This window comes from Arvicanthis niloticus, chromosome 5 (genome assembly GCF_011762505.2).
Source record: "Arvicanthis niloticus isolate mArvNil1 chromosome 5, mArvNil1.pat.X, whole genome shotgun sequence".
Lineage (NCBI taxonomy): Eukaryota > Metazoa > Chordata > Mammalia > Rodentia > Muridae > Arvicanthis > Arvicanthis niloticus.
Window position 1 is genome coordinate 26,087,868 of NC_047662.1, and position 23,772 is coordinate 26,111,639.

Here is a 23,772-nt window from a genome sequence, read left to right on the forward strand (position 1 = left end):
CATGAACCCTCAGAAGGTGGAGGAATGACCAGGAAGATGTTAGCCGACAGGTACTGAGGGAGCTTATGAGAGTGACGTAGAGTTAGGAATGAGTCTTGTAGAGAAGGGGAGAAGAAGATTAGTGATTTGACAACAGAAGCAGTGCTACTGTGCCCTTTTAGCACTGGGGTGAGTAAATACAAAAGACTAAGCCATCTGGGGGTGGGTGAGTCACAGGGAGAATAAGTATTCTGCAGTCTCTGTGGTCTAGTCTATCACCTTCCCTGTGTACTGTATTATTGCTGCTTCTTGGTTAGGCCTGCTGGCCCTACCCTTGGGACTCGCTACCACCAGGTTCTTACCTGTGTAGTCAATAACGAAGCCAGCATTGCTCACAGATGCGTCACTGCGGAAGGCGAGGAAGAGGCTGTTGCTGCTGCTTTCAATGCGGCTGGGCAGCTGTGAGCCATAGAAGCTTCCTATGAGAGGGCTGAGAGAGTCCCGTCCATCGTAGATGTGAAGAAAATCATAACCAGGCTCCAAGTTAAATCTGGAGAACAAAAACAGCCCGTCCCCACCCCCCCGACTGAGGTCAAACAAGGGCTTGTGCTGGGGCCTCCCAGAAAGCAAGCTCATCATCCCATGGCATCTTCTCCCCAAAGACTAGAGAGGATGAGGCTCTGGTGTCATCCCAGTTGGGAGAGATGGTACAAAATGTGGCTTCGGGACACAGGTGTAAGATTCTAGTCACCGAGTGTTCTCAATTCTGTAGCCAAAGGCCTCAGGTTTTGCTGGTGCAGGAGGGAAAGTAAGTTGTCAACTCCAGGCCCGAAGGGGCAAAGCTGGCAGGTGTGAGTCCAGGGCTCTTGACTAACTTTTTGTTCTGCTGTCATACTAGTTTGTACTGACTTTTCTAGGAGCACAGCACCAGCCAGGGAGCCAACGCCAGTAGGAAGGGACCTGCCACCATGAAAAAGACTAGTTTTCTCCCTCCATCCCATGCCAGCCATGACACTCTTCAGCATCTGCCACCACCTGGGTCTTAGCATCACTTTCAGATGTCTCTCCCTGAGCTACCTGACCTTAGTGTGGGATGAAAATCCATCCTAATTGAGAACGGGAGTTCATGGATATAATTTATCCCTGTAGGGCAGCTAGCAGGGGCAACCAAGCTTTTGATACTGTAACATGTCACCTGCAAATATGTCAGGGCACAGTTAGAGCTATTGTGGGACACACGAGGCCCACAGGCTGCAGGATGGACACCCCAGCCTAGAGAGAACATAATAGATAGGAAGAAGTGGATTCTCAGCAGCCCTCATGCCGTGTGTGTGTGTGTGTGTGTGTGTGTGTGTGTGTGTGTGTGTGTTAGCTGGCTCACCCCTTTTGAAACTCTGCGTGGTGTATCTGATAACTCTTAATGTCAGCCTGCTCTCTGATGCATGATTCTGCTCTTAAGCATGTGTCCAATAAAGGCAATTTTTACTAAATCAAGTGTAAAGAGATGAAAAGAACTGACAAGTAAATGTACTTTCAGAAAAGAGATTTCTGATGCACAGGCACTCGTGCCCTGGAATGGGCAGGGACACTGAGATGGATCATTCAGTTGGACTGAGAATGAAATGGCCCTTCTACCCTTTAGCCAAGACACGTAATGTAGAGAGGGGCCACTACCTGGCTAGGGTAGTGTCAAAGAGGGTAATGTGAGTAGGGAAACAGAGTGGGCATCTAGGAAGTAGAAGTGTGTCCTCTATACATGGAGTCTTTCCACACTGGTGTCGACTGCAGGGTTGAAAAGGGTTGTCTCCTTTTTCTGAGTGACATGGTCTCCTTATTCTGGAAACTACCTGTTCTTTCAAAAGTTCTCAGAGAAAGGTTCTGGCTGAGTCTATCTTGGTCACAAATTATGGAATGATCTCCTATCTTTTTCTGTCTCTTTCTGTCTCTCTGTCTCTCTGTCTCTGTCTGTCTATCTCTGGCTGTCTGTCTCTCTCTGTTTCTCCTCTCTCTCTCTCTCTCTCTCTCTCTCTCTCTCTCTCTCTCTCTCAACGTTTGAGACAGTTACACATTGTTGCCTAGGATGGTCTTGAACTCAGGAATTCTTTGCTATCCTTCTTCAGTGCTGGGCATGCAGGCATGAGCCACCATACCTTCCCTGGTGGAACCAGCATTTTTTCTGCCTGTACCTCCCCCTACCTTCTTCACGTCATTGGGTTTTTATCTGAACTCTCTCAAGATGCCCAGCACCATGCCAAGGACAGGGAACATGCTAGCCACATGCCCTGCCTTCCTGGTCCTGGAAGCGGTGGATGCTCTGCTAATGTAATGGACACTATGTTGGCAGATTGTCATTAGCAGTTTGAGGCCACTGAGAAGCTGACTTTCAAAGTGGGGCTGCTTCCCTACCCCCACATTTCAGATCCAAACAGGTGTGACTCAAAGTGTCCTTTAAGCCCCTCCCAGGAATGAGTGGGCTTCCCCTAACTCTGTGACTGGGAGGACAAAACAGTGAAGATCTTAGGAGCAAAAATTCTGTGTCCTAGCTGTTCTCAAGGTGGAATGTTCAACAGAAGTTACTGTTGTTTATCCAGTTGTGTAATAGTGCTTACAGTGGGAAAGATGTTTGTCTATCCATGCCAACTTCAGCCACGGGATGCTCACCCATGGAGTAAAGATCGCTTCCTCGGTTGGTTTCTGTATGATGTTGTGGGTGTCTGATTGGATGATGGTCTCTCTATCTGTTGCTATTTCTTCTTTCACTTGAATATCTCACCAGAAGGGACACTCTGTCCATCCTGGGACAGGCTCTATTTGAAACTGCAGCTGGCTGTCTTAAACGGGCTTCCCTCTGGACATCTGCCGATCGCTTTGAGCACCTGACTTGATCAGTTTGTTCCCTCTCTCCTTGTTCATTCTTTTACTCTAGCTTGCTGCACACTTAATAAGGTCACTCCCTCAGAACAAACAACATGGCTACCATAGGTCACTCTCCTGACTGCACAGAATGGTCAATAGTGTATAACAGGGTCTATAAAATGTTCAGTCTCCAGCAAGGGACACACTCAAGCTTCCACTGTGGTCCAGCCTGAGTTTATCCCAGGGAATGAGATGACCCTCAGCAGTGGGACAAGGAAGGTACACAGGAAAGTCACTGGGAAGCAGAAGCGGAAGTGAGATAGGCATGAGAGAGGGAGACAGGAATCCACCCGGCACTCGGTCTGACTGGACCCCTGGGCACAGAGTGGATGGTGGCCTGCTTGGAGAGGTGGATGTTTGCTGTAGAAGCTGAACTCAGAAATTCAAACTCACTTACAAGGAGGATAGATTTATCAAGGGATTAAATAAAAAGGGCCTATTTGCTTCTTTGTTTTTAACTTGCCCGTAAAAGAGAGTACCCTGGAAGGTTAGACGGGACAGAGTGGCCAGTGTGAAAACTAAGACATCATTGCGATGGAAGATGATCAAGGCAGGAACGCGTAGGATGAAGATGGAGACATCAGAATTTGTTGGCACATGTATACAGTGGTCACCTATACCATATACCATATGGTGGTCACCTATACCATACACCATACATGGTCACCTTTGGGCATTGTTCCTCAAAGAGCTGTTCACCGTGTGTGTCAAGAGAGAATTTCTCACTAGCTTGGAGCTTGCCAAGTAGGCTAGGCTGGGAGCCTCAGGAAGCAGCCTATCTCTGCCTCCCCAGTGCTGGGATTACAAGCATGTGTGCCATGCCTGGCCTTTCAAATTCAGAGCCTTGGGCTTGTGTGGCAAATACTGACTGAGCCACCTCCCCAGCCCACGCTGGAGTTTTTTTCTAAGAAAAGTTCCTAATGGGACTGTTGGGGCAGCAGCCAGGCTTTAGTAGCCCGGAAGGCCACTGGAGGGAGGAAATAGGGAAGGGATAGGGCAGATCTATGGAGAACTGCCCGGGAATGGAATGAAGGTGTGAGTACACGGGTTAGATGGAAAGGTCACAGAGACCTGCAAAACATCGGGATGGAGGAAGGCACTGGGGAGAGGGCCACACAATGTGGTAGGACACGGAGACCCAGGTTAGGGCTCCTTTGTGATCAGCAGCTGCAAAAGTGTAAGAGAAAAAAATGTTAGCTGCCTCAAAAACTATTGCAAGGATACTGTAGACACACATCTTGGGGCAGAGAAGATAGCCAGCGGATGCTGGAACCCCTGCCCATCTCCATCTCTCTCTTACCCTTGGACCTGAGAACTCTGCCACACACCTGTGAGGACTCACCTGGCCACCCAGGTCCTCAAACCTTAAGGTCTCAAAACCCTTGGTCTCCCAGCCCGGGAAAGGTACATACGTGTTAAATACCAGGGCGATGACGTAGTCTGGAGAGACGGTCACTTTCCAGTCACACTCCTTGCCTGGTGGGTACGGTTCTGGGTAGTTTGGTGATAGAATGACTCCTGATGGTCCAGTTAGGTCTCCCCCACAAGGAGCTGAGGAGAGAAGGCGAGGAAATGTCTGTTCCCTTTACTAGGTCACTTAAAAATAAGCCATTTTATACTATGGACATTTCACCTTGGTAAAAAAAAATAAAACAAAACAAAGAAATAAAAACCTGTTGTTGTTGTTGTTGTTGATAATGATGAGACAGGGTCTTGTGTAGCCAAGGTTGGTCTTTAATTTGTTATGTAGTGAAGGATGATTTTGAATTCCTAATCTTCCTGCCTCTATCTCTCAAATGTCGGAATTGCAGGTGGTTTGCCACCATGCCTCATTTGACATGATGCTGGGGACTGCACCTAGGGCTTTGTGCATGCTAGGCCAGCACTCTCTCAACTGAGCTGAATGAATCTTCAGCTCTCGAGAAATTTATCTTTAAAAAACAAAGACAAAAAACTGGTTCTTCTTGGTTGTGGCCTTTAGGGAAATTATCTAACCTGCATATTTTTCTTTTGTGCTAAAAGGAGGTGATGTCTCCCTTAGTGGGTGTCTGGGATGTTTAGTGGACAGGTCTCATGGTCACAATGGTTATCACTGTTGTATTTCAGGCATATGAAATACATGGCATCTTCCCACTGTCTTATGAATTCAGGAAAGCCTCGTGGGTATTTACTGCATCTTCCTTGTGCAGGATATCACAGGGAGGGGAAAACACCATCATGTTTGCCTGCCAAGCACTGTTGGTCTCCTTGGCTGCCAGTCTTGCTGACATCTGCTTGGATCCCAGATGCCTTCCAGCTTTACTCCTTGTCTAAGGATGAGTATGCACCTCATCAGGACCAATATTCTGTGATCCCTCATGAGTCCAAAGTGGGGCACCCTCTCCTGTGCTGGTGGACTTCTCAACAGATGGGGAGCATAGGGTGGCCAGGGATCCAGCAAGCTATTTTCCCAAGGGCTTCCTTCAGCTTCTACAGGTCTCAAGCATCTTACTTCACCCTGGACAGCGCTGTGGTACAGGGTGCTGAGTAGAGCAGATGCTGGGAACATTAGGTGGACAATGGCTTCGTTTGGAATCTAGGGGCACTATCAAAGTCAGCAGTGGATGGTGGGCCAGTTAGAGTGTAGGAAGCTGGAAGAGGTCACCAGCAGACCCAAGACAGGCACCACTGTTGGGTAGGGGACAAAAGGATGTAGCAGAGTGTCAAAGGGTTAGCTAAGGAAGTAGCTCCTGGCTTGTACCAGAGCTGAGCTGTTGCATTGCTTACAGACACACTGTTGAGTTGGTCAGCTCCCTCGGGGATGCAGAAAAAAGAAAAAGTCCCCATTCAGGCCACAGAGGCCCTAATACAGGCGAACGTTAGCCCGGAAGACTCAACAGGGCATCTTTTCCTTGGAAAGATACATCCTAGGAACCATGTTGAGTCCATCTGGGCAGGATGTGTCATCTCAGATGAAGTGTTCCCTCACAAGGTCTCAATGACAGGTCAGTGAGTTGAGGGCAAGGATGGAGGATGCTCTCCTGGACTATACACAAAGAGGAAACTGAGGCCCAGAGAGGAGAAGTAATTCACCTTGTCATTTTAAGACCCAAGCCTGAACTTACTGGCTCCATGGTCTATCTCCTCCTCTCTGCAGAGTATAGGATGGCCTCCAAAATGCTAGTGGTCCTGGGAGACAATAGTGTTGTCCATTACAGGCTCACAGGAGAAGCACAGGTATGGACTTTCCCATAATGGATCCCCCATTGTTTGCTCTCCTTTACTGAACATTCAACCGAGCACAGGGTTGTGCAGGGGGCAGCTGATTAGGACCACAAATCTGGGCTGGGATGACTTATCGCAAAGAGTGGCTTTGCCAGACTCAGTCTGGAATGTAGAAAGCCCCTGTCCCCAGCCTGAGTGTGTGTGGGTTATTCTCCAGGAGTCTCCGTGATGTCACTATTCTGAGTCAGGATTCTTGCTTCAGTTGCTCTCTGTCAGTTCAGGTCTCTCACACTTCTGCACGCAGGGTGAGTGTGGGTGTTTCTAAAATCCCCCATTACTATTCTGCCGGGCTCCAAAGCATCCCTGGGGGGGGGGTCAGGATTTCACAGCTCAGCTTTGACATGGCTTTTGTACAGATGACCCCTAGCACCCCTTGCGGAGAAGCCAGACTTGAACCCCAGAACCAGAGCTCATCTGCTGACTTCACTGGGATCAGCGCTAGAGCTAGCCTGGCATCCATCACGGACAATGCTCGACAAATATTTGCTTTCTTTCTTTGTTTCTCTCCTGTAAGGCAGGGCCAGCAAAGCCAGCTAGCTCTCTTCATGGCAGACTGCCAAGGAGCTGAAAATGAGGGGCTCATCACTGGGATTTCCAATCTGTTTGTGAGAGGAGGCACACTCCCGGAGGCCATGTGCGGAAGCGTGTGCTATGAAAGCTGAATTAACCTCCCTGGCCTGCTCAGTGCCCAGCTGCAGCCTGTCAGCTCAGCCCAGCCCAGCCCTTCTCAGGGTGCTGGTGCAGGACTTACTTTTCTGGAAAGTATATTAAAAGGGTCACAGCCTTGTGGACAGGGAACACTGAAAGGGGACATAGAGGCCTCCAGATGCTTCTCAGCAGAACCACTCCCCACCTCCAACTCCTGTCATGGGATTCTGGCTCAATGCAAGGAAGGGAGACCAAGGATTTGAAATGCAAACAAAGAAGGGCATTGGGGGCAGAAAGGAGGGAGACAGCATCTGAGGAGATGAGGCCTAGGTATCTTGTCTCTCTACAACACCACCGGAGAAATGTGTATTTTCCCTCACGGGCGAGGATCCCAGGCTAAGACTTGAACATTTCCCCAGTGAATAGCAGATCCTCAGCCTGTCCTTGAGTCTCACTGTCTGCACACCCTGTTTCTTCACAACACTGAGCTGGGTCCAGGGTCTGTTTGGTTCGTGAGAGCTAGCCCCATTTCCACCAAGGTACTGGATCCAATGTCTTGCTTTCAGCACCAGATCTCAGAGCTGGGACAAGTCAAGGCCAGGCCTTAGATAGATATCAGGGTGGCCCTTACCATGGAACCTTCCAGGATGAACACAGCCAAGAGGTCTCAGGAAATCCCTGTCTGTCTCTAGCAGGGAGGATGCATTGATGGTGGGAAAGCGGGGAGAGAGGGGGTTGTGCTCAGCCTGGCATGGGTGGGAATCTTGGCTCTTGTGTTTCTTAGCTTTGCAATTTGGGACAAGATATCCAAATTTGTCTATTTTGGTTTCTGTGGCTATAATGAGGAAATGGAACTAAATTTGGAGAGCTGCAGGGAAAGGCTAAATGGGGTTATCTAAGCAAACGTGTAGTGTGAGCTCAGCTCATGTTTGGACTCGGTGGCCATCGTCTCTGTTTCTCTGTCTCTCTCTCCCTCCCTCCCTTCTTCACTCCCTCCTTTCTTCCCTCCTTCCCTTCTGAGACAGGGTTTCTTTATATACATAGGCCTGGCAATCCTGCATACCACGCTGGTCACAAATTCAGATATTTGCCTGCCTCTGCCTCCTGAGTAGTGGGATTAAAAGCAGATGCCACCACTGCCCAACTGGTTACTGTACTCTTCTGTGTCCACCAGCCATGGGCACAGGCAGCAACTGAGTTCATCATTTCACCCAGGGAGAAAAAGAGGCACAAGCATGTGAGCACCTGGGGCATGTGAGCACCTGGGGCATGTGAACACCTGGGGCATGTGAGCACCTGGGGCATGTGAACACCTGGGACATGTGAGCACCTGGGGCATGTGAGCACCTGGGGCATGTGAACACCTGGGGCATGTGAGTACCTTGGGCATGTGAGCATCTGAGGCATGTGAGCACCTGGGGCATGTGAGCACCTGGGGCATATGAACACCTGGGGCATGTGAGCACCTGGGGCATATGAACACCTGGGGAATGTGAGCACCTGGGGCATGTGAACATCTGGGGAATGTGAGCACCTGGGGAATGTGAGCATCTGGAGCATGTGAACACCTGGGGCATGTGAGCACCTGGGGAATGTGAGCATCTGGGGCATGTGATCTTGAGCTTTATTATTATTATTATTATTATTATTATTATTATTATTATTATTAAGAGCCTTCATCTGTTGAATGGGGAGATTTTAAGACAAAGGGTAGATCTCAGGAACCCTAATCCAGGTAGTCAGCAATTCCCTAGGAGAAGGAGAAAAGTGTCTCTCCTTCGCCCCTGGAATCTGCTGGTCTTCTGATCTGGGGTGACCTATCCAACCTAGACAACGGTCTGGAGACAAAAGACAGATCTGCCTGGCTCAGAACTCTTTGAGATCATTTTTAAAAGTTCATGGGATGTGTGTGGGGGTGCACATTGTGTGTGTGTGTGTGTGTGTGTGTGTGTGTGTGTGTGTGTGTGTATGTGTGTGTGTGCGTGCGCGTGCACACGCACATAAGCATGTCTGTGTACCTGTGTGTGCATGGCCATGACTGTGTATGCATGTGTGCGTGAGCGTGTGTAGGAAAGCCGGGTTTTCTGTATCATTCTGCTGTACCATTCTCCTGGCCCCAGGCTCAAAAGGCAGCTGCCTGCTGTGTAGAGGAGCCCGGTGCCCACAACCCCAAGACTGGAGGGAGGAGCAGAAGCCAGAAGCTGCTCTATACCAATGCACGTAGGTGGGCTGGGCTGCCAGAAGAATCTGTTCTGGATCTTCACGCAGCTGATCTCTGCGCTTCCCTGCAGAGCATAGCCTGGGTCGCACTGGAACACTGTGGTATCACCGGCTTCCCAGCTGTCACCACTCCGACTTCCATTCTGTGGGACTCCCGGGTCATTGCAGGAGGTTGCTGTGGACACTGAGGGAAGAGAACAGAAGAGGAGGTGAAGCTGATTCAGTGTCCACCTGTCAGCCAGGCACACAGCTCATCAGGTCTGCTGATTACCACTGCCCTTGACAGTGACCACTACAATGGAGCTATGTCATTCTATGTATCCACGAGCCCAACCCATGTATATCACCATCACCACTGGACAAATACCTCACTGTGATCGCCTGGCATCTAACACAGTGGTTCTCAACCTGTGAGTCGCGACTCCATGGGGTCACATATCAGATATCTGGCATGGCAGATATTTACATTAGTAATAGCAAAGTTACAGTCATAAGGTAGCAACAAAATAATTTTATGATTGCGGGTCAGTCGCCACAACTGGAGGAGCTATATTAAAGGGTCGCAGCATTAGGAAGGGTGAGGACCACTGATCTAGTGGGTAGTATATTTTTAAAGCTTGGTTGTATGGTTATGAGTGCAGACATGAATTCTGTTGGCAAATACTAACGTTGTTCCACTGCCAAAGCTTTGCTATCTCATACCTTGATCAGACTGAATGAGGGGAACGCAATTTAAACACCACAAATCTAAGCAAAAGAGTTGGGGAAGGGTTTGGGGTTGGCCTGCTAGGGTTGCCCACAAGGGTCACAGGAGTCTGCTGAGGTCAGGTCTCTCCCTATATAAAAATAGACCCTTTAGATTTGTACCATGTTTAGAAAAAAAAAAAAATCAGATATTTGTAGCCAGTGGCAAAGCTGAGCTCAAAAATCAACTAAGTGGCTGGTCTGTACTAAAAAGTCAGAACAGGGGCTGGGCAGAGGACCTGGGGGCGAGAGCACAAGCACCAGAGAACCCTAGGGAAAGTCGTGTGGCCATGGCAGCTGGCCTAGAGTCACAGCACTTGGGAAGTGGATCAAGGGATCTCTGAGACAAGCTGACTAGCTACAATGACTGAATTGGGATGCCTTGGGTGCAAGGGAGATTTTCAGCAAGTAAGGCGTAGCATGATCCAGAAAGACACCCAGCAACCATACCCTGGCTTCCAAACCAAGCCAGACATGCATACATATCCAAACAGGAGAACAGGCATTTATGCATACACACCACACAAATAACATACATACATGTGAAAAAGTGGAGGCAGGGCTCAGCAATAGAAGAGAGGTTTGTGAACTAGTGCTTAACTAAGTCTAAAGGGAGCGAGTTCATAGGGCAAGCAGGGAATAGAAGGGTAAAGGAAGGAATAAATGAATAAAGGACTGAGGGAGGGAGGGAGGGAGGGAGGGAGGATGCTCTACCCAAAGAAATTCAGCCAACTTGGTGGCATAACATTACTGTCACCACTGGACCAATTCCTGGTGGAGGCAGTGAGTAATGGGCCAGGGGGGATGGTGCTGTTGCCACAGCTAATGACAGAGGCAGAGGGAGGTGACAGTGGTCACTGGCAAGGTCAGAGGAAGAACTGAGGCAGCCATCATACCCTAGCTGCCTCCTCAACCCTGAGTAGATGGCAGGACCTGTCCCTGTAGCATCTGCTCTGAAGATCCCAGAGGCAGGAATTTTCTGGAGGTCCTGTGATTTACCTACAGCTCCCTGGCCCACAATTGGGAGACTTATTTTATACTCCAACTGAAAGGTCCGGGACTCCCCAGAAAGGGAATCCACTTAAGTCACAGGATAGCACGCACCCAAAGGACACATGAGAGACCGTCTTGCTGTAAAGCACATGAGGTGGTTTATTAAATCAGAGCTCTGGGCCAGCCCATATCCCCATATCTCACATAGGGGATAGAGGGACTGACCTCGTGGCTCAGTGGTCTAGCGCTTATATATGGGCGGGGTGGGGAAAAATCGAACTTTCGCGCGGGTGCACAGGATTGGTTGTTTTACTTTTTTTTTTTTTTTTTTTTTTTTAAACACTAGTAGGCCGTACCATGGGGGCAGGGTGTAGTTCCTCTCTTGGCCAGTCAGTTTCTGGGATGTTCTTAACAGGCCTTTGTCCTGTAACTCCCCCTCCTCTGTAACTAATTAGATGGATCCAAACCTGCTGGCAGGTGCTTTTCTGCCCAAGGTCTAAGGCGAAAGAATTTACACATATTTCATAAAAAGGCCTTTATAATTTTTCACTCTACACAACCAGCTGGGGGAGATGCATCTGCTCTGATTTGCCACCAGTGGCAACGGCCAAGGAGTGGCAGCCCTGGGAGCCTGTCGCCAGCATCACTCAATACAAGATCTGGGATTGCATGGCCTGCTACCTTTGATTCCACAACACCAGAGGCAGCATCTGACAAACTACAGCCCACAGGCAAATCTGCCTCTGTGTTTATCTCCACAAATAAAGTTTTATTGAGACACTAGCAATGGTCATTTGTTTACATGGTATCCTGCTTTCGGGCTTTGGAAGAAAAAAGTGAATTGTAACAAGCCATGAAGGCTGAAGGACTGGAGTCTGACAGAAAACTCCGTCAGAGCCTGCTCTGTGGTGTCTTATCTCCCCTTCTTTTCCCTTTTTATGTCTCCCTCCTTTTGTTGTTTCTTCCGTCTTTCTGCTTTTATGTCTCCCTTTCCCCTTTGAGAAAATGATCTGAGAGTTGAACCATGGGCTTCTTTGTGCTAGGCAAATACTTTACCACGACTCTGTTTTGAACATTTTACATTTTTAGACAGGATCTTACTAAGTTATGCAGGCAGTCCTTGAACTTGACCTCCCAAGGTCTCAGCCTCTTGGGTGGCCCAGGACCACAGCCTTGTGCCGCCCCGCCTGGCTGCCATCCCATTTCAAGCCCTCCTCTTTTGGGGATGCTAACACCGTCCCTTATTTTTATTCATGTTAAATGATGCTCCATCACTATGTTCCAGCCACAGCCCTAAACATTTTCCCACATAGTCTGCTCATGCCCTTCCCCGTCCCCCATCACAGGACCTTGCACACCTTCTGTCTGCCTGTCTGGAATGACCCCCCGCAGCAAGTCTCCAATGACAGCTCCACCTTGGTGTTCAGTTTCCACCTCATACCACTTTTCAGACAGGCCTCCACCATCCTCTTTCTGGGCTTCTCCTTAACCCCACCCCCCACCCCGTTTTCAAAAGAGTATCCTGTTCTGTTCTTGTCCCAGCACAATCTGTAACAATCTTGCTAATTTACTTGTTTGCATCTTCCTTGTCTATCATTCCAGCATCTCTCTGCCAACAGAGACAATTCTGCTCATCACTCCATCCCCAGGGTCCTCGGTACTCATCCTGCGACAGCGCTTAGTAAATATTTGCTGGATAAATGAATGAATGAATGAATGAACAGATCATCACCGTTTGACACTCGCTGGACTTATTTAGAAAGTCAAATAAGAATTATCTTCCGCCTTCCCAATTAAAAACAGACTCAGCTTTCATCCCCAGCTCACGGGGTGCTGTACACATGTAAATGATTCCCTGGGAGAAAAACAGCTTGCAGTTCTCTGGCCACACTCAGAAAGGTTATTTATATGGTAGGCAACAGAAATGCAGTGATTAAGCACCAGGTTTGGGAATCTTGGGCACATGGGTTTCGATCCAGACTCTGCCGCTTATTAACCCTATGACCTTGTGTGAGAAACCACACAGCCTGGATCTGCAGCGTGGATTAATAATAGTGTCTGTGGCATCACGTTTCTGTACAAACTCTCAAGCTATGATCTAGTGGAGAGCTTAGCTGCTGCCTGTTCTGAAGATGGCTGAGATCATGCTGCCCGCTACCTCTTGCGGGTCTCATATTCTCTCTTGAATGTTCCTGGATGTGCGCAGCTTGCCAAAGCCTCCAGGGAAAGGCTAGATCCTTCGGGTACTGACAGGATGTTAGCTGTTGCACAGTCGTGTTTACTTAATAAAGCCAAGCTTGTGCTAATCCTCCCTGGCATTTCTGCCCAATCCCTCATCAAACATGCACTACCAGGTTCACGTGTGGTAAGCCATTCCCTCTCCCAAGAGGAGTCCTGGTATTTGCTAGCTGATGACAGCAACAGAAAAGGTGACCTTTCCTGAACCTCCGTGTACTCAGAGCACAGGGGCCAGGTTGTCATGGCCTTTCTGGAGCCCTGGCTAATAGTTGTGATTACTCTGATCAGCATAAGATTGTGGAGGGAAACCCTGGTATCACAGACTCACCACCCCCCTGACCCCCCAGCTCACGTGTTCATGACTTCATGTGTTGCAACACCTGTTGCATACATGGACTCTAGGGAGCCTGAGAGGGCTGACCTAGCCTTCATACTTTAAAAGAGATGTGTGATGCCAAGGAGATGCCACTCAAGATGGCCAGGAGGGCCGGTATTGGCTGGTGCTAGAGAAACAGAAGCGAGATGCTTGGGGGGTGCCAGAGGCTGCAGTAACTTACTCAGAGCAGGGAGATTCGGAAGCAGCAGCTTTGGAGACAAACCTTAAAGGGTGATTCTGACTCCTGGGAGCTGGGCCTGGGCAATACATGATACAGCTGTGGGAGTGAGCCTTACCTAGGTGGTTCACACAGGAGAGTGCCTGGGCACCATCCTGTGTGGCTACAATGAGGACACACAGGAGTTCGGATGATGCAGATCTGTGGGATACTCATCTGAAATTGTGGTTTTTTTTTTTTTTTTTTTTTTTTTTTTTTTTTTTTTTTTTGTCGTTTCATTTTAAGCCATCTCTGTCAGCGTGGGCACAGTCAGAGAACATGCACATGTGTGCTTTAATTATTCATGTTGCTCCTTCCTCAAGAGAGTGCCCGGGAGTCTTCCACACTCTCCCCTCTGTATGCTGGGAATCTTCTCTTGCTTCTATCGCTCATCCCAGCAATTGTTAGTGTTTGTTCCATGAAATGCCAGTCTCCCGAGACGGCCTCTAAAAAAGTCATTCATGGTCAAATACATTTGGAATGTGTGACTTATCAGACATGTTTTGAATTTATGAGTACGAGAGCATTTGGAATGCTCTCAGAGGCTGCATTAGCTCTCCAGATAATATGCTTAGGTTTGCCCCCACCACGCCTCTTTCCAACATGGCTGGATCATGGACATTTGATTTTTTTCAGTACCAATTAATATCCCATGCAGCTTCAAGAATAGACTTGAAGTGCCAGGCTAGAAGACTGTGGATATACTGTGCATACAAGTTACTAAGTCCAGGTTCCCTCAGTATCCTGGAGGGACTTGTTCCAGGCATCCTACCAGCCATGAATATTCAAATCTAGGATGCCTAAGTCCCTTGGGTAAAACTAACCTATGTAATCCCTGATGTATATTAAATCATCTGTAGATTACTTCTAATACTTAATATATAATATGCAGACAGCTATTATACAATATTCATTAGAAATAACTATAAGAAAAAAGTCTGTATACGTCCAGTACAGATGTGATTCCACCCCTCACACACACACACAGAATTTTTGGCCCAGGATTGGTTGAATCCATGAATATAGAACTCCCCCTGCCTCAGTTGCTCAGGAAGCTGAGAGGCAGAAGAGAAAGTCTGGAGATTTTGAATTCTGGCAAGATCAGCCAACTCAGGACCTGGGCATTTGAATATTGCCAGCTTTGGGCAGCTCTTTGTCATGCAGTTCCACAGCTGGCCACCGCTGTGCACACTTAATTAAATTGAGATTACTGAGATCACTCGCATGCTTGGCTTGCAGTCCTTTCCAAGACCTGCACTCACAAAGGAACCAGAGCACACAGCATGGACACTTCCAGAATCGAGCCCTACACCAGTATGCCATGGTCTTTCTCAACATCCCTCCACTCACCCCAAGAGACCCCATTCTACTTCCAGAACCCACTCTTTTCTCTCAGTGTTCTTTGTACCCAAGATGTCCTATTTCCTGCCTCCTGCTCGTTTGGGTCCACGGAGCCTCTGAAGTCCAACCTGCTAGTATCTGTCCACGGCTTTGACCGCTCCATCTTTCAGATACTTTCTTTTCCTGTTACTTCTACCCATCCTTCAGGCGTGAGTGTGGATAACACCTTTTCTAGAACATTTTCCTTGATGTTCACTGTGGCCTCGACAACAAGGACTTCTCCACTCATGTGCTTCTTAGGACTGAGCATCTCCCAGTCTGCTGGCTTTCCTTACCCAAGTAAGCTCAGCATGCATGGAAAAACTTTTCTCTGCACTCAGGGGCACATGCACATATATTGTGTATGTGAGAAAGAGGGGTGAATGGGAGAACACATGTACATGTGGAAGCCACAGGCTAACTTCTAGAATTCTGCATATATTGTTCTGAAGATGCTGTCCACCTCTTTTTAAAAAGACAGTTTCTCAACGGCTTGAAATATACTAACTAGTCTAGGTCAGCTGGCCAGTGTGGTCCAGATATCCTCCTGGAATTACAAGTGTATGCTAACTTAGCTGAGTTTAAAACAACAACAACAACAACAACAACAACAACAACAACAACAACAACAACCAAACCAAACCAAAACCAAAACAGATTCTGGTGCTCCCCGTCTTCATGCCTGTGTGGCAAACATGTTACTTCCTAAGCTATTTTCTTGGCTCCTCAGCACAGATATTTGAATAAACCATGAGCCAGATACACAGCAGATGGCAATGTCTTTCCAAGGATGGAGAGATGGAAGGTGGGAGGGGCTGGAGATGCTGGCAGTGGGCAAGCACACACCTGAGAACTGAATGGCGAAGCCCTGCTTGCTGGTGAAGAAGTCCGTGCTGAACTGCAGGACGACCGAGTTGAAGGTGCTGTGCAGGTCCTTGGGCAGCATTGGGCCACTCAGCTCCTTGAGGAGAACCCCACTTTCCACAGGTCCGTCCCAGATGCGTAGCACATCGTGGACCTCTTCTGTGTCAAACACAAGGAAGTGGAGCCTGGACAGAGAGAAGAGACAGGTGGTCACTCCAGGCCCTACCACTTTCTCCCCAAGAACTTCCGATCAGGAGATGTCACAGCCTAGGAAGATTTACAGGAGGAGAGGAGGCATCGTCTGGAAACATCCTCATGCTTCCGGCTGGCTGGCTCCATCCACTGGAGCTCCCAGTAGTGGGGACAAGGGTGAGAGGGTATGGATTTTGTGATGTTGGCCTGGCCACATTCCATCCCTCCTCGTAACTCGCCACAGCCATCAGACCAAGCTCCTGAGTGTAAGTCCTTATAATTCTAGATTGAGAGGGGGCAAGAAAGGATATGGTTCTTTTAAAAGTCAAGAAGGCTGGTGAGATAGGCTCAGTACACAAAGGTGCTGGTGAGATAGGCTCAGTACATAAAGGTGCTTGCCGCCATGCCTGAAGAACACACACACACACGCGCACACACACACACACACACACACACACACACACACACACACACACACAACTAGGTAAGCTGGTATCTGGGTGTCTTAGCAGAGTGCTGAAGCTGTTAGCTACAGACAGCTTAGGGGATCTCTGCAAAGTGATGCAGGCCACCCTGGGGCCTCTGTCTGTATGGGAAGACATAGGTCCCCTCAAGCTCTCACCTGGTAGGGACCTCAATTCATCTCAGACAAAAAAGGGTTTAGTAGCTGAGGTTACTATAGCTACAAACCTGGGTAACATGACTATGAGTCCATTTCTGTTCACTTTGGGGATACACTGAGGCTTTGGAAAATCGTCAGAGACAATTAAGAGAATTTCTGTGGACCTGAGCCCAGTTCCACCACCTACACCTTGTCACGACTACCAAAGCAACCCTGGGTCATTATTATTATGCATGGAACCCGGACTTCACATAGATGGCACTGCTTTCTACTGACATCGCTTTTTTTCTCTTCACTTGTTGCAGTTACGTTAAGAAAATACATCTGTTTAAATTGTAAAAATGAGACACGCGCAAGGCAGAAAAGCCAATGGTCTGAGATGCTTTGAAAAATGTGAAGTCTCTCTCACACAATCAATTGACTCTCCTGTGCTTTCCAATTACTGTTAGCACATATCCTTCTAGATTTTCTCAGTTCGCACATACTCATTGTTTTCCCCAGCATGGGCTTAATCTTCCCTTCCCTCCTTTTTATCTCCCTTTGTATGTGTGTGTGTGTCTGTCTATCTGTGTGTGTGTGTGTGTGTGTGTGTGTGTAGACTGACTGGCTGGCTTTGAAGCCACTTATGTAGTCAAGAGGAACCTTCTTGTCTTTGCCTCCACACAGGTGTGTACCACACCCACTTTCGTGTGGTGCTAGGACTGAACCTGTGACATCATTCATGCTAGGAGAGCGTTCTATCCACTGAGTAGGAACCCCTGGCCTTGATTTTAGGTCACTTACTTTCTTTAATAATATATACTATGGGCATATATATCTACTTAATTGTTTTTCTCTAGAAATGGACAGTCCAGTCCTTGTTTCTCATTAAACTGTAAGAAACACACCTATATTGGTGACTTTTTTCTCACTCAGCTAATGTCTCAGCAGACTTGTAGAAATAATAGTTTGAATGGGGCGGGGGAGGGAAGTAGAGTATCTAGGTTCCCCCCTGATAAGGGTTGTTAAATTATCCTCTCCTGTGGCTCTATCAATCTCAGTTCCCCCGAGACAGCATTGGCTGCACTATTCTCTGAAAACTCCACCCCTTCAACACACCAGCTATTATAGTGTCGCAAATATATTCTGCATTAAAATACCCTCCCATCTGCTAGACCAAAATGGAACCTCACTGGTATTTTGAATTTAGATAATTTAGTATTTTACATAACGTTAAAACTCTGTGCACACAGTTTTGGGACATTTTTATCTCTTCATATTCTTTATCCATCTTAATTAGGCTACTTTATTTTTAAAAATTCTGTTTGCCCACCAAGCTCTTTATTTGTCATTTTTACCTAAATTGGTTCCTGATGTGGGATATATTTTTCGAGGCTAGTATTACGTGCTAGTGTCTGGTACCTCTACTCACTTTAAATTTGGTTTATGGAATCTGTTGCAGTGGGGAGGGACTTGAATACATTTACTTTTCCATTAAGTATACAGGGTCTCAACTTCTCTACCATGATTTAAAAAAAAAAAAAATCCCAGTCACAGGGCTGGCAAGATGCTCAGTGGGTAAGGGTGCTTGCAGCCAAGCCTGACGACCTGAGTTCAATCCCTGGGATTCACACAGTGGAGAGAGAGGGGGAGGGGGGTGAGCGCCAGTTCCTACAAGCTGTCCTCCTCCGCATGCTTGCAGCCAGTACAGTGCAGTTATGCAAACAGAAATAAATAAACTTAGCACCGTTTTTCTTTTTGAAAACGCTTAAACCGCTTGGGATGACAGCAGGAGCCAAGAGTGTCAGGGAAACCCTTTGCTGAGGATGAGTGTGCCCCTCATCCTCATATGAGGATTATGTATGAATTCATAGAAGCTGTGATTCCATGTCCGAGACCTGCACAGGGCTTGGCTATGGATGGGGTGCTCATGAATCCCACCCCTAGTTGGGGAGCTACTGCCAACTTTCATAAAAGGCACTGCTAAGAGCACTAAGCCAGTTAAAACGGCAGCAACAGCAGCAGCAACAACAACACGGCACAGGAAGTTGGGAAGGAGAAGCAATGGCAGGAGACTAGGAACTGGAAGGGAGGGAATAGGGAGAATTTGATCAAAATACATTATATGCACGTATGGTATGCTCAAACAATTAAAAAAAGAGAGAGAGAGACTACTTTAAAAATAAGAAGAAAAGTAAGACAATGTTGAAAAAAAAAATCCAAGCTGTACTATTTTCCCAGACATTTTAGCTCCATACTTTGAGATGGAAAGCATTGTTGTTTACCACTGTTATGTTATTTCCTCAGCGATAACTTACCCCAGCGCCTATCTGAAGGGGCCTCCTCTGTACGGTCCATGCTGGAGCCCCTGTGGACTCCCTCCTTTGCACCAATCAGTAGAGACTCAATGTGCTTATTTAGTTTCTCCCTCCAGCTTGAGTGTGGCTCCCGAGAGGGTGAGGCCAACCTTTCCTCCTGCGACTCCATGCTCAGGGTATGCTTGCCTGTTCAGAGGGGGCTTGTGACCAACTCCCAAGTAAACACTCTAGGTCCTCTTGACCTGTCCTAATGGAGACTCTGTGGCCTTGCTGAGCCCTCCTCGCCTGGGCAGGCTGCTGCTCCTTGTGAACCAGGAGCACAGCTCTTCAGTTTACTTCAAGTTTCCCCCAGCCTCAGGGTTTGGTATTCTAACACAAAGAGGTCCCCCTCATCTTCTTACCCCACCCCCTGATGTATTCAAGTTCTTTCTCCAGTTTACTCTTATCAGACTAACTCTATGGTACCAAGTTCCAAAACCAATGCCAGTGAGATTTCAATTGGAATCGGCCACACTGATTATTATGGAAGACGAACATTGTTGTTACTAACGCCCCCAGGTGTGAACAGACAGATGACTTGGTTGAACTGCTTCTCTGCTAGTTGACTTCTTCGCATAGCTCTTGGGCTCATTTCTCAGCAGTCTATAAGTTTATGAGTTTTTGGCTTGATTATAGATGAGAGTTTGCTTTCATTTCATAGTCTTGATAAAGGATGGGCAGAGCGTGAACTGTAGCTACTACTACAGTATTCTCTCTCAGGCCAGATGTTGTCACTCATATCCTTTAACACTGTCCCCACCTCCTGGAGGAGGCAGTTATAGCAGAGGGCCTGGCATGGCCAGAGGAAACCTAACCATAACTAGTAGCATACATGAGGACTACACAGAGGCAAGGCCATGTTCGACTTGTTTAGCCTAGCTGATCTGATAACCACACATAGCCAAAAGCTGAAAGGAGGAGGAAGAGGAAGAGGAAGAGGAAGAGGAGGAGGAGAAGGAGGAGGAGGAAGAGAGAAGAAGGAGTGGGAAGTCCTCTAAATGCTCAACCAATTTATGAACAACTGAATGGATTGAATGTCAAATTTCAAACCCAGGGTGCCATTTTCTAGGAGTGCTGTGGATGCCAGCACTCCTGTACATGAGCCCACAGGGGTGGCAGATGCTGGCGAGAGAAATAACAGGAGTTTCTGAGATAGAGTAACCTCTTTAGAACAGAGCAAGTGTAGGACCTCTCCAAAGGGTGACATTTAAGCAAGATGGCAGGCTCAGAGGGAGCTGGCCACCACGGAGCAGGCTGGGTTAGGAGGTGGCAGGCGGCGTCTCCCAGATAAAGGGCAGCATGTGCAAAGGTCCCAAATGGGAAGCTGCCCCAGGGCATCTGGGCAACAGAAATGTTGGCATGGCTGCGGGGTGGCAGGCAGGGGCCGGGCCGGCTGGGACGCTGCCGGTTGGGGAAGAGTTTAGATTTTATTGTACTGGCTAAGGGAAGTTGCTGAAGAATTCTAAGCTGAGGCCTGACAGGGTCTGGCTTGTATTTTAGAATCGTTCTTGCTGTGCTGGTGAGAACGAGTAGATGCAGACAAGAATAGACACAGGGGCCTTAGCTGGGGGCCAGTAGTGACCCCTCTTACCACAGGGCTTGATGAGAGCCAGGAAAAGACTGGTTTTGCCAAGTTACTCATGTTCTCAGAGAAGACTTTGCTCATCCTGAGGAGATCAAAGTCTGTAGGTACCTATCAGAGCTTCTGGTCAATGGAGATCAGCCCAGGCTGCCAAACTTGGCCTACCTGGGCTGTCTCCTGCAGGCGAGAGGTGATGCCCATCTGTTGGCTTTTAGAGGACTGGTATTGGTTTGAAGACCACATCAGTTGCCTAGCCTTAGTTCATATATTGATTGTGATCCCAGGTGAGGAGGTACTGGGATGAGACTTCTCCCTGTGGGTGTTGTGCATGCTTGTCTGGGCCATAGGCCATCTCTTGGGAAGAGGGATGAGGTGTAATGTGTATAACCATTTTCCTTCAGAGATTTCAGGGTGTGTAGAGCCGACTCTGCCCAGGAGCCAGCTGCTCACCAAAGGAGACACCATAAAGCACAGTAAAGCGAGTGCCTGGTCCTGAAAGAGTGCCACACACAAGACGCTATTGAAACGACAGAGGGAGAGAGTAGTAAGCTTTGTAGACCAGCTCCTAAGGTAATGATCGCCTTGTGGGTGCTTCCGATAGCCTCATGGAAAGCTGGCGGGTTAGAGCCTCACTTCTGCCATTCTGCAAAGAGTTGAAAGTGAAGTTCCAAAGGGTCTGACTGACCAGACAGCAAGAACGGATGGGGAACCCATGCTGAACCCAGGTCTTCCTCGGCCAGCCCTGCCAAGCCCTTTCCTTAACCGCATCTCCCAGCTTACAGATGCAAAGAGAGCTTCAAGGTGTCTTTGAAGCAGTCTTAGGGGAAGAAATACGACAGACAGAGAGGAACTCAAGAAAGGGAGTGCAGCTTATACGGATGCATGAAGGGAAGACAAGCCAGTTTCCTGCCTGGGCCCGGGCTCTCTCCCACCCTTCTCTTCCAGGGCTGGGGAGGTTTCCAGGCTGGACATCTGAACCCATATGCTGCTGATCTCTGTCGTCTACTACAGCCTGCATCTAGATAGCCAGGAGGGCTCTGGACTGTTACTGTAGGATTCCCCTCCCTTACTCTCAGGGGAGTTTCTATGCACATCCTCCTTCAACTCCTCAGTGCTCTGAGGCTGAAGGAAAACTGAACACATCAGGCTGCCGGGCACCCCTCAATCGGCTGGCTCCTCTGTATCCACGGAACATAGAAAGGCATGCAAACAGGAGGAAGAGAGAAAGCAAAACTGTGGTGACTGGAGCTGTTGATTTCACATGCCCTCTGACTTGGGGGAGGTGGAGGCAAGAAAAGCACTGTAGACACTGTCAGAGACCTGTCACCACATCGTGAACCTGACAGACCCCGTGGAGAATCCGCATGGTGAGAGCCTGGATCCTTACTTCAGGGGAAAGTAGCACGTTAGTGAACAGCTGCTGGAGGGAGGGGCTCAGAAATCATTCAGTCCCCAGGTGAGAATGAAGCTTAACTGATCCCCAGGGACACAGAAAGTGAACAGGAGGGAATCATGCTTGTTTTATGGAACATCCCGCATCTGAGTCACTATTACGCCGCAGAGATAGTGACAGCTGATTCTGGAATTAAAGCATCATGCTATTCAAAGAGCCAATGCTGGGCAGACAAGTGGAGGCTCCAAGCCAGCAGGGCTGTTGGGTGCTAGCTCTGAGGCATTGGTTCCTGGGGTCATTTGGAACTCAATTCTCTTCAGAAGTAGGGGAGTGGAACTGGGTGGGCTTCAGCCTCGAACAAGTGGTGTGGTATTCTAGGCTGGTGACTGCTAGTTTTTTTTTTGTGTGTGTTTGTGTTTTGTTTTTTGGATGTAGACTTCTTTTAGCCCAGGTTTCCTTCTTTTATGCCAAGTGATTTTGGACCAGGAGCTGAGGGACTTTCTAGTGGACCACTCAGCTTCCAGAACTGTGAGTCATATGTGTTTGTTGCCTGTTGTCCTTCATCTATGCAGCTTGAGGCTGTCACTCGGTGTCATGCTTGGCTACTTTTCTTTCAGAACTCTGGCTCTGTCACGTGCTCCTCTTCAGCCTCAGACTCTCTAGCTTATCTCCTGTGTGGACGCTTTTCATTTCTTGCAGGGCAGATGCTGCCTTTGTGGATTTTAATTGTGATGACGTCATTATTTTCTTCACCTCCCTGATTGGTTGCCATCATTTCCTTTCTCTCTCAGGAGGTCCTCTCCTCCATTAACCCGGCCATCTCCACATCTTATAATGAAATGACACAAGTGTGGCTCCATTAGAATACCTACCATCCATTCTGTTTTTATTTTTTGACACCCTGGGGTGGAATCAAGGGCTAAGTATCCTAGTTAGCATGAATTATCAACTTGACACAGCCTAGAGTCATCTGAGAGGAAAGCCTGGACTGAAGACTTGCCTAGATCAGACTGGCCTGCAGGCATGTCTATAGGCGACTGCCTTGATTATTAATTGATGCAGAAGGACTCAGCCCACAGTGGCTGGCACCATCCCTAGGCAGGGAGTCCTGGGCTATAAAACAAAGCTAATTAAACAGAAGCTCGAGAGCGAGCCAGAGAGCAATCCAGAAAACAGCTTCCTGATATGGCTCTTGCCTTGAATTCCTGCCCCGATTTCCTTCAGTGGTGACCTGTGACCTGGAAGTGTAAGCCAAATAAACCCTTTCCTTCCCAAGCTGCACGTGATCAGAGTGTTTCATTACCGAGACCGCATGAAACTAAAACACTAGACAAGTGTTTTGCCACTGAGCTACAACCCCAGTCTTGGTTCTTTATATTTCTTTCTGTCACCTAGAGTATACAAAAATAAACAAAAACCTTTATTTAAAAAGTGGTCCCGTTTCTTTAGAGAATCGGTTATTTATTTTTCTCATGCGAGCTGTTCTTTATGAAACATGTATCTTATTTGTGCATTACTACTTTTTAATCTGTCACTTTGAAGGGAGAGATCGCTATGGGTCCAGTGTGCCAGCCAAGAAGGCAGGTGGTGCTAATTCCCCTAAGAGACATTAGAATTCGTGCCTGAGATCATAGGCTGGCAGCCAGAACAGGGTGTGTTCTGGCTAATTCAACCACTCAGGGTGGCTTGGCTGGTTTATCATACTTGGATAATTTGAAGTAGCTTGTGTTTCTTTCTCTAGAGGCAACCCATGGAAACAAAATCACCAGAGCATACTGTTGCTCTTAAAGCCATTTCACATATTTATA

At 48.0% G+C, this 23,772-nt stretch overlaps 1 protein-coding gene across 3 annotated transcripts in view; it reads right to left on the reverse strand.

The window, feature by feature from the left end:
• Positions 1–23,772, reverse strand: part of Csmd2 (CUB and Sushi multiple domains 2) — a 575,537-nt gene that overhangs the window by 111,318 nt on the left and 440,447 nt on the right. For all 3 annotated transcript variants that reach the window (XM_076934176.1, XM_034502344.2, XM_076934175.1), the window contains 4 exons: positions 15,822–16,024; positions 9,020–9,211; positions 4,308–4,446; positions 342–529 (listed from right to left, as the gene is read on the reverse strand). In XM_076934176.1, coding sequence (XP_076790291.1) covers positions 342–529; positions 4,308–4,446; positions 9,020–9,211; positions 15,822–16,024 — 722 coding nt within the window. The remainder of the gene's footprint in view (positions 1–341; positions 530–4,307; positions 4,447–9,019; positions 9,212–15,821; positions 16,025–23,772) is intronic.